The sequence below is a fragment of the Dendropsophus ebraccatus genome, chromosome 14 (genome assembly GCF_027789765.1).
Source record: "Dendropsophus ebraccatus isolate aDenEbr1 chromosome 14, aDenEbr1.pat, whole genome shotgun sequence".
Lineage (NCBI taxonomy): Eukaryota > Metazoa > Chordata > Amphibia > Anura > Hylidae > Dendropsophus > Dendropsophus ebraccatus.
This window is the reverse complement of record NC_091467.1, coordinates 23,530,607-23,542,023: the sequence shown is the minus strand read 5'-3', so window position 1 is coordinate 23,542,023 and position 11,417 is coordinate 23,530,607. Positions and strand designations below refer to the sequence as shown.

Here is an 11,417-nt window from a genome sequence, read left to right as displayed (position 1 = left end):
GATCTCACACCTCAGGCTGTGTGCACAGAGCGGCTGTAAGGTGTGTACCCAGCGTATAGTACACAGACACAAGCCTCTGTACTATATACCTGCTACTATACTGACAGGCATCAGGACAGTTACCTAACATGTATTCAGGCCATGTCTGTCCACCCTTCAGGACATGTACCTCACATCTCCTATTATACAGATATCAGGACATGTACCTCACATCTCCTATTATACAGACATCAGGACATGTACCTCACATCTCCTAATATACAGACATCAGGACATGTACCTGTCATCTCCTAATATACCGACATCAGGGCATGTACCTCTCATCTCCTAATATACAGACATCAGGACATGTACCTCACATCTCCTATTATACAGACATCAGGACATGTACCTCACATCTCCTAATATACAGACATCAGGGCATGTACAACTCATCTCCTAATATACAGACATCAGGACATGCACCTCTCATCTCCTAATATACAGACATCAGGACATGTACCTCCCATCTTCTAATATACCGACATCAGGACATGTACCTCTCATCTCCTAATATACAGACATCAGGACATGTACCTCTCATCTCCTAATATACAGACATCAGGGCATGTACAACTCATCTCCTAATATACAGACATCAGGACATGCACCTCTCATCTCCTAATATACAGACATCAGGACATGTACCTCTCATCTCCTAATATACAGACATCAGGACATGTACCTCTCATCTCCTAATATACAGACATCAGGGCATGTACAACTCATCTCCTAATATACAGACATCAGGGCATGTACCTCTCATCTCCTAATATACAGACATCAGGACATGTACCTCCCATCTCCTAATATACAGACATCAGGGCATGTACCTCTCATCTCCTAATATACAGACATCAGGACATGTACCTCTCATCTCCTAATATACAGACATCAGGGCATGTACCTCTCATCTCCTAATATACAGACATCAGGGCATGTACCTCTCATCTCTTATCATACAGACATCAGGACATGTACCTCCCATCTCCTAATATACAGAGCATGTACCTCTCATCTCTTATCATACAGACATCCGGACATGTACCTCCCATCTCCTCATATACAGACATCAGGACATGTACCTCCCATCTTCTAATATACCGACATCAGGGCATGTACCTCTCATCTATTATCATACAGACATCAGGACATGTACCTCTCATCTCCTAATATACAGACATCAGGACATGTACTGATGTCTGTATATTAGGAGATGAGAGGTACATGTACATTGCATGCAAGGCAGATTAGGCACTGAATTGATGCAGATTTCAGATTGCAAATCCACATAAAATCATAGATGTGTACATTTAGTCGGATACACAGATGTCTGGATATGTTCTCTCAATACACAAATCTAAGTACATTTACCTAATACGCCACCTACACTGTATACATCTTCTAGAGACCACCACCACCCACTACCACATAAACCATACACAGACCATACACACACACCATATACACACACATCATACACAGACACCATACATACACACACACACACACACACACACACATACCATATACACACACATCATACACAGACACTATACACACACACAATACACATACCATATACACTCACATCATACACAGACACCATACACACACACACACACACACACACACATATACCATATACACACACATCATACACAGACACGATACACATACCATATACACACACATCATACACAGACACCATACACACACACACACATACCATATACACAAACATCATACACAGACACCATACACACACACAATACACATACCATATACACACACATCATACACAGACACCATACACACACACACACACACACACACACAATACACACACCATATACACACACATCATACACAGACACCATACACACCCACCATACCCACACAACATACACACATAAACATACACATGCACACCGTATACACACACACGATACATACATACATGCACCCCATACATACACACATCATAAACATGCGCACACCATACCCACACCATATATACACACGCACATCATACATAAACATGCTCACACCATACATACACACACACACACCATACACATACACACACACATTCTCCTGCACTTTCCCTGTGCTGTGATGTTACTGTTGTTATTCGGAGGCTTCCGGCTCACGTCTCCCATGTTACATAAGTGACTAGTGGCTTTCCTGTACTGAATGTTCCTGGTTGGGAGGACATGCCCGGCTCCCGGCTCTACACACGTGTTGTCATTTCTCTGGTGTTGAGTGTAACCACATAACCAGTCTAACCAGCACATAAGCGTCTGTCAGCGACGGCCGCCATCTGTGCTCTATATGTGTGGCAGGCAGGAATTTGGGTTCTTCCTAGAGTCCGGGGCATTCCTGGTAACCTGGTAGACAGTCAGGGGATTTCGTTGAGGCTCTACATGAAAAGATGACTTCCACAGTCACCTGCCGTGCACTGTCAGTCAAATCCTGACGACTCAGTCTACAGCCCCTATCTCTCATCACCTGAACAAAACTCTAAGCTTAAAGGGGATGTCCCCCTCCTGTCCTCCGTTTGGGTGTAGGTTTTACAGCGCAGTTCTATTAAAATGAATGGAGCTGAATTGTAATACCACATACCACCTGAGGACAGGGGTGGCGCTGTTTTTGCAAGAAAGCAGCTGTAAACTCTCTCTCCTGTCCTCCCCTTACCTGTGAATGTTTGGCACATCCGAACACGCCTATCTCCACTGGTGTCGTCTATCGGTGGAGACTCCGGGGGCCTTCACATAAAGTATAAAGTGTATAGGGGCTTTTATCTATGACTAACTCAAAGCTGATGTGGTGAGAAATCATCTTGCTACATTGTTCAAGAGAAGAGAGGTAAGGGCTGGAGACTAAGTAACAGGTATTTTTATTTCTGATGGATTTCATAGTGAACAAGACACAGCAGGAGGCTGTAGAAGAAAAACTAAGCAAATTATGGGAAAATTTAGGCTGCACTGTAAGGCCGCATTCACACGTTCTGTGTTCTGCACGGAACACAGACATGGAATACATGTAACGGACTTCTCTCCCGCCCGGGCAGCATCTGTGATAAGATGCTGGGAGCGGGGGAACTGTATGCATATGCACCGCGCTGTAATGAATCCGCCGTGCGGCACTGTCATTACATGCATACAGTTCCCCCGCTCCCAGCATCTAATTACAGATGCTGCCCGGGCGGGGAGTCTGTTACATGCATTCCACGTCCATGTTCTATGCAGAACACGGACATATGAATGCGGCCTTACAGAGCAGCCTACATTTTCCCATAATTTGCTTAGTTTTTCTTCTACAACCTCCTGCTGTGTCTTGTTCCCTATGAAATCCATCAGAAATAAAAATTCCTGTTACTTAGTCTCCAGCCCTTACCTCTCTTCTCTTGAACAATGTAGCAAGCTGGTTTCTGCGGCCTAATAAGTAGAAAACAGGACTCCAACAAAAAGTTTTTCCTTTCAAATCAACTGGTGCCAGAGATTTGTAATTTACTCCTATTAAGAAATCTCATGTCCTCCAGTACTTATCAGCTGCTGTATGTCCTGCAGGAAGTTGTGTATTCTTTCCAGTCTGGAGAGCAGGAGAGGTATTCTATAGGGATTTCCTACTGCTCTGGACAGTTACTGACATGGACAGAGGTGGCAGCAGAGAGCACTGTGTCAGACTGGAAAGCACACACCACTTCCTGCATGACATGCAGCAGCTGATAAGTACTGGAAGACTTGAGATTTTTTAATAGAAGTAAATTACAAAACTCTGACACTTGCTGGCACCAGTTGATTTGAAAGAAAATATTTTTTTTTTAGCGAATAGAGAGAATGTCTGCGCTTTATCCTGTTGGTGCCAAGGAGCAGAGATACTGAGAGGGTTGGCAGGAATAACGTCCCATCATAAATCAGCCTCGCCGTCCCTCCCCATACAGGTAGCTGCCCGTCACCAGTCCATGTGACGTAAGACAATGGCTGAGGGGAAGTATACTGGGAATTTCCTCCAATTCTTCTCTTCTATTATGCCGAGTGCAGGAAGCAGAGACTCAGAGATTTGCCTAATTGTGTAACCCTTCCTATGTATATACAGCAGTATATATATATATATATATATATATATATATATATATATACAGTCACTGGCTTTATGACAGCTGCAATGATCACAACATCTACCTGATTTCACAAGGAGCCAGGAACTACAACTCCCAGAATTCAGTCTGCCTCCAAGGCATGATGGGAGTTTATCACTGTGCATGGGTTTACAGAACCAAAGGAAATGAAGCAACCAGGTAACTAGTAGAACTGTGCCTATGCTAAAACACATAGAGATGTATAAGGCGGTGTTCACACACGTTGCGGTTTCATTGCAGTACTGAAGTATTTTCACTGATTGAACACAGTCTAATGTTGCCCTTATAACTGGAGCTTTTTCTTTTCACATGAGCTGTTTACCGCATCAAAAACGCATGTGAGTTGTTAAGTGATAATTGCGCTGCGTAAGAGCCCGGTAGGTATATGTTAGCACTCACTTACTAATACACGGAAACCGAGGAAGTCAGCAGACAGCCCGTCAGGGTGACGTCAGCAGCCCCGGCCCTGATACTCTCGTGGCCCCGCCCTCTATCTCCTTACCCAGTCACTGACGTCACGGGGACTCCCCCGGAACGTTCTAATGGGCGTGGCTTCCGATGACATCACGGCGGTTTAAATGCCTAGAAGAGGCGATCGGTGTATTGTAGTAGTGAGCGCTGTGTGAGCTGTGAGGTGGCGCCCCGTATACGCATCACCGGGTTATCCGTCAGCTACAACGATGGGGCAACTGTTCACCAAACTCATGAGCATCTTCGGCAACAGAGGTAGGTGGGGTATATACCGGGGGCTGGAGGGACCATGGCTGATAGAAAGCCGGGATTATCCCCCTAATCCGGGAGGAGGACTGACGGTGTGTACACTGCCCGACAGCTAATATATACCCTGGGTCTGACAGCTAATATATACCCTGTACTTATCTATTGTAGCCTGTGTATATGTATATGTAGCTTTTCATGCTCCTTTATTATGAATATACTGGTGTGTGTGTGTGTGTGTGTGTGTGTGTGTGTGTGTGTGTATGTGTGTGTGTATATATATATATATGTATATATATATATATATATATATATATATATATATAGCTGTGACATGTTCTGTACGCATCTATTGTGAATATAGCCTGTGTATATGTATATGTAGCTTCTCATGCTCCTCTATTATGAATATACTGGTGTGTGTGTGTGTGTGTGTGTGTGTGTGTGTATGTATGTGTGTATATATATATATATATATATATATATATATATATATATATATATATATATATTATAGTGCTGTGACATGTTCATCTATTGTGAATATACCCTGCGTGTATGTGTGTATATATAGCTTTTCATGCTCCTCTATTATGAATATACCATACATATCTATATCTTTTAATTTATATATATATATATATCTGTGACATATTCACTCTGTGTGTATCTATATAGATATAACATGTTCATCTGTTGCAGCGATGGGGAACTTTCGGCCCTCCATCTGTTGCAAAACTACAATTCCCATCATGCCTGGACAGCTGAAGCTTTAGCTTTGGCTGTCCAGGCATGATGGGAATTGTAGTTTTGCAACAGCTGGAGGGCCAAAGGTTCCCCATCCCTGATCTATTGTGACAGTGTTCCCCAACCTGTGGCTCCTCAGCTTTTGCAAAACTACAACCCCCATCATGGCCGCCAAAGCAAGCTGGGAGTTATAGTTTTGCCACACTTGGAAAGCACTGACCTAGATTATGTTCTATAACTGGGGTAGGAGACCTTGGCCCTCCAGCTGTTGCAAAACTACAACTCCCATCATGCCTGGACAGCCAAAGCTTTAGCTGTCCATGCATGATGGGAGTTGTAGTTTTGCAACAGCTGGAGAGCCAAGGTTCCCTATACCTGTTCTATGAGATCCATATACCCAGACAATTCCTCTAACCTGACCTATTGATCTATGTTTTCATTCAGACTTCAGTTTATTCTATACAAACCTAGAACAATTCTACACTGATATTTCCTCTCTAGAATGGGGCCCTAGGGGTGGGTATATTAGGGTGCGTTTACACAGAAAGATTTATGACAGATTTTGGAAGCCAAAGCCAGGAATATATTTGAATAGAGGATAGATCCCAGTCTTTCCTTTATGACCTGATCCCTGTTTACAGTCTATTCCTGGCTTTGGCTTCAAAGATCTGTCAGATAAATCTGTCTGTGTAAACGCACCATTACCCTTACCAAAGTTTACAATTACTGCTTTGAGAAGCCCACCCAATGTTTCATAAAAAAATGGTCTATCATAGTAAAAGACAACGACATTGCCCATAATGTCACCCGAAAACTGGTCTGGATAAGAGGGTGGTCTATTGGAGAGATGTCACTGGGGATAATTATTGTTTAGGGGTAGGCGCCCCAGTGCCTATGTATGGCCTGTCTATGTATGCATTGGATTTGGTTTTACCTATGCATGTGTGCTATTTTATACTCCATATTATGTCTTCTGGGCCCTTGTGCCCCCCTAGCTGTGCCCTTTATTTGTGGTCGTCTCCCATACACTCTCCCCCCTTCTATGTGCAGTGAGGCCTCTGGCTCCAGGCTATTATCTCTGCACAGCTGGGTGTGAATAGGTTTCATGCCCTGGTGTTTTTCTACCATGGAGGGAGAGGAGGGGGCGGCCGTCGGGAGAATCTTGTTTTGTTCTTGTTAAGTTTCTTTCCCTCTGGGCCCTGGATGTTTTCTGAGTCCAGACATAGCTCACATTCCATCCTCTCCACATCTGTCTCAAGAGGAGGAAGGAAGCCATGTTTGTCAGTCTTCCAGAGAGATCTCAGCACTATATACGGTGTGTGTGTGTGTGTGTATGTGTGTGTGTATATATATATATATATATATATATATATATATATATATATATATATATATATATATATATATATATATATATCGGGGGAGATTTATCAAAAATGGTGTAAAGTGAAACTGGCTCAGTTGCCCTTAGCAACCAATCAGATTCCACCTTTCATTCCTCACAGACTCTTTGGATAATGAAAGGTGGAATCTGATTGGTTGCTAGGGGCAACTGAGCCAGTTTCACTTTACAGCAAGTTTGATAAATGTCTATCTATCTAAGATCTATCTATCTTATCCATCTATCTATCTAATATATAAATATCTTGTATGAACCCCAATATCACACACCCCGTTTCCTGTATGTAAAATAATGGCTGTGTACTACATAGGCCGTAACCACAACTTTTGTTCTATTCCGCAGAGCACAAGGTCATTATTGTTGGGCTGGACAATGCTGGGAAGACCACCATCCTGTACCAATTGTAAGTACTCACACCCCACCCCCAGCAGATGGTCTGGGAACAATAGAGGAAGTGACACACTTGTCCAGTTAGGATATAGCACTTGACAGGGTTTGAAAAGTGCAGATTGTGATCAATAGGGACCTTTAGGGCGATTCAGTGTGCTATTTGATATGTATATAAATCTGGGATGAGCCTAGGGAAGATCTAGGATACAAGTCAGTTAGAATGAATAGTTAAGATGCATTTAATAAGGAATAGATCCCCCTATCCTGAGTGTTGCAGAACTACAACTCCCAGCATGCCTTGAGTATGGTTACGGTTCTGTAACTAGTTTGTGTTTGTAATCTAAGGAAAGCTTGGGACACCGTGCCCCGTCATTATTCCCGATATGTACCAAGTACTGTAAAGTATAAGCGCTCCATTGTTTAGTTAGTCTATGAGTGGAGGCTATAAAACGATTTGCTTCTGTCTTCCAGTCTCATGAATGAAGTAGTTCATACAGCGCCCACTATTGGCAGCAATGTAGAAGAGATTGTCCTGCGGAATACACACTTCTTGATGTGGGATATTGGGGGGCAGGAGACCCTTCGAGCAACATGGAACAGTTACTACTCCAATACTGAGGTAAGAACTCTGATACGCTACCTGGGCTTATCCAGCGTTGTATACGGGATTATGTGCTGCAACAATGGGCTTTTATTAAAGGGGTACTGCAGTGATATTTAAAAAATTACGTTAGATGCCTTTTATTTACTACCAGCACTTATCAGCTGCTGTATGCCTTGCAACAAGTGGTGTATTCTTTGCGGTCTAATCTGTCCGTGACAGAAACTGTCCAGAGCAGTGGCAAAAACTGGACAGTTCCGGTAATGAACAGAGGTGGCAGCAGAGAGCACTGTGTCAGACACCTCTTCCTGCAGGACATACAACAGCTGATAAATACTGGAAGGCCTAATTTTTTGAAAAAGAAGTAAATTGCAAGTCTGTATAACTTTCTGACACCAGTTTAGTACCCCTTTTAATAGTAAATAAGAGAAACACCCAGCTAGTAATTACATAATGTTACTGGGATGGCTACAGGAATGCTAGGAATATAACTTCAGATTTTGTGACATTCTCCCAGGTGGACTACCAGTCTGCCAATCCCTGGAGACCCCCTTTAAAAGAAGCAATTTTGGGAATTCATGCATTTCCCTCACATAATGCATAGCGCTTCACTCTATATGGATCCGGCCTCTACTATAAGGATCTTCACCTTTCATTCTATCTTTCTTTCAGTTCGTCATCCTGGTGATTGACAGCACCGATCGGGAACGTTTACCGGAGACGCGGGACGAGTTGTACAAGATGCTGGCACACGAGGTGAGTCCTTCTATAGGGTTCTCGGCTAGGTCTTGAGTTACTGGATAAGTAGGTCATAAGAGGGACTCCAGCATAGCGTTCCCTGCCCCCGCTCTGTCAATGCCGGGTTAAAAATAAATGAAGCTATAGCCGAAACAAGAGGAGACCTTCTATTCATTAACCAGTCCTAAGGACTCCTCGAAGAATGATGGTTTTCTGTGGGCTGATTTGTTCCAATGGGAAACACATAATTTCCCTTCAACTTTTATGTAAACCAATGTCCTTGTCCATACAGGACCTGCAGAACGCAGCGGTGCTAATCTATGCTAATAAACAAGATGTAAAGGACTCCATGTCTGCCTCGGAGATCTCCACCATGTTAGCGCTCAGCGCCATAAAGGACAGAGCCTGGCACATTCAGGGATGCTGTGCACTCACTGGAGAGGGGTAAGCTGGTTTGTCATGGCTAGTTCTAACCTTTCCCAATTGTAATGTGAATTTGTGTACTGATATGTAAACCCACACTTTAAGGGATTTCTGAGATAAATATTAGCAGTGTAAATTTTTTTTATTTTTATTTTTTTTTACTGCCTGACCTCTTTGAGGGATAAGCTGGCACTAGATCTCTCTGGGTTGCTCCCTCCTGACCCTTCTGCTCTTGGAGGGATAAGCTGGCACCAGAACTCCCTGGGTTGCTCCCTCCTGAGCCTTTTGCTCTTGGAGGGATAAGCTGGCACCAGAGCTCCCTGGGTTGCTCCCACCTGACCCTTTTGCTCTTGGAGGGATAAGCTGGCACCAGAGCTCTCTGTAGCAGCCCCATGGAGGAGATCAGAATAAATCTCATGCACATGCTAAGAAAAGTGTGTGGATTTCCCCATTTCCCAGTTGAGTTTCTTCTGGCCTTTGTCCAGGTGGTTTCCATTGGGGCATGTCTTTATAGTTCCGACCTCTGCTATTCCATAAAGAAGAATAAAGCAAGAAAGAGTGAAGTTACAGTCACACGTCTGCAATTGTAGACAGACTACAGACCCATTAACATGAATGGACCCGTCCGTGTTCCTCTACGTGTGATCCGTGTCACAAAAAATACTGACAGCTCCTAGTACAGCACAAGTCACCATTCTCTAATGAATGGGTCTGAGCATGGCGGACTATAGATGCACACCCATAGTAGCTATGGCTCTGTGACCACGGTTATGTGAATATAGCCCAATACCGCACAGTGTACATGGTACCCTATATATGATGGATGTTATTAGTGACATATGTCAAGTAGTCTCCTGATTAGTGTTGAGTGGACTTGCCAAACTGTACGGGATCGGTAACGTTCTCCAAAGCTGAGTGCTTTGTCTCCCAGCGGCTGGAGAAGTTGGGTGCCACCCTAGGGAGTCCTATAAAACATGGATACAGCGGACGGAATCCAACTTCTCCGGCCACCAGGAGTCAAATGTTTCAAGAACGTTGCTGAACCCAAACAGTTCGCCAAGTCCGCTTAACACAATCCCTCTGTTATATACGGCAAAGTATAGGGAGTCCACAGAGAAATCCCAAACTTAAAGGGGTTATCCAGCACTACAAAAACATGGCCATTTTTCTTCCTCTCTTGTCTCCAGTTCAGGTGCGGTTTGCAATTAAGCTCCATTTACTTCAATGGAACTGAGTTTGAAACCCCACCCAATCTGGAGACAAGAGTGGGGGAAAAGTGGCCATGTTTCTGTAGCGCTGGATAACCCCTTTAAGATACATAAAAGAAAAAGTCTTGCACAGTATTCTCTCCTGACTGACCCTTTATCATGTTTCTATATACATCCTGAAGGTTCCTCATCCCTGTTCTAGATTTATTTATTTTTTTTCCTTTTGGGGAAGTTAGAGGTTGTTTTTAAATATCTATATCTGTAGTAAACCAGCAGAGAAGTGGAAAATTCCTGGCCTGCTGGAAAGACACACTACTACCCATTCTAACTTCTCCCTCGTAGAAACTATAATTTGTGACTACTGCAAAATTCTCCGAAAAAAAGTCTGCAATTTTTTTTCCTGAAAGTTGGGTGTCCTCCTCCTACGGTTAATGATTGATCTTGTTTGCCTTTCCTCTGCAGGCTACCGGCTGGATTAGACTGGCTGAAGTCTCGGGTTACCGCCAGCTGATCCTTTATCTTACCTACTCTGGACACTTTCTTTTGTACAGACGCCTCCCTTTTTTTATACAGACTTTTTTTTGCTTATTATATATATATATATATATATATAAAAAGAGAAGCAGCTGTGGACTGGATGACGTGGGCTGTGGTCGGCTCCAGGCAAGAAGTTTTCATGGTACAACATTAACTGGCCGGAAAAGAAGACTTTCTACACTCTATGCATGGACCTTGGATTTGGTCTTGCCTCCCCCCGTGGGATTCTGGGTATTTTGAGCGCTGTACATTTCCATACAGCCATGTGTATATTTTTGTATCTCCAGTTCTGACTACCTCAGCTTTCTCCAAAACAGTTTTGCTTACTGAGCATTTTCTGCTAAGAAACGGCCCATGTTTGCTTAAGAGGAACAAGAATTTACATCTGGCTCCTTGGGAGGATCCACAGCTGCGCCATGTGTTTTTGGTTTTAATATTAACCCTATAATGTGTTTTTTTTGTTTTTTTTTA

The 11,417-nt window shown here is 43.3% G+C and overlaps 1 protein-coding gene across 1 annotated transcript; it reads left to right on the top strand.

The window, feature by feature from the left end:
* Window positions 1–4,753: 4,753 nt before the first annotated feature.
* Window positions 4,754–10,993, top strand: ARL5C (ARF like GTPase 5C). Its single transcript, XM_069951536.1, has 6 exons — window positions 4,754–4,909; window positions 7,392–7,452; window positions 7,911–8,058; window positions 8,713–8,796; window positions 9,071–9,222; window positions 10,872–10,993. Exons 1-6 carry the CDS (start codon window positions 4,864–4,866, stop codon window positions 10,918–10,920), a joined length of 540 nt encoding a protein of 179 aa, XP_069807637.1. The 5' UTR covers window positions 4,754–4,863; the 3' UTR covers window positions 10,921–10,993.
* Window positions 10,994–11,417: the final 424 nt, after the last annotated feature.

What these genes read in the sequence shown, in the direction of transcription:
- ARL5C (XM_069951536.1), top strand. Translation starts at nt 4,864, where the DNA reads ATGGGGCAACTGTTCACCAAACTCATGAGCATCTTCGGCAACAGAG. An exon ending in GAGCATCTTCGGCAACAGAG is followed by an intron (nt 4,910 to 7,391) that starts GTAGGTGGGGTA and finishes TCTATTCCGCAG; the next exon opens with AGCACAAGGTCATTATTGTT. An exon ending in GTTACTACTCCAATACTGAG is followed by an intron (nt 8,059 to 8,712) that starts GTAAGAACTCTG and finishes TCTTTCTTTCAG; the next exon opens with TTCGTCATCCTGGTGATTGA.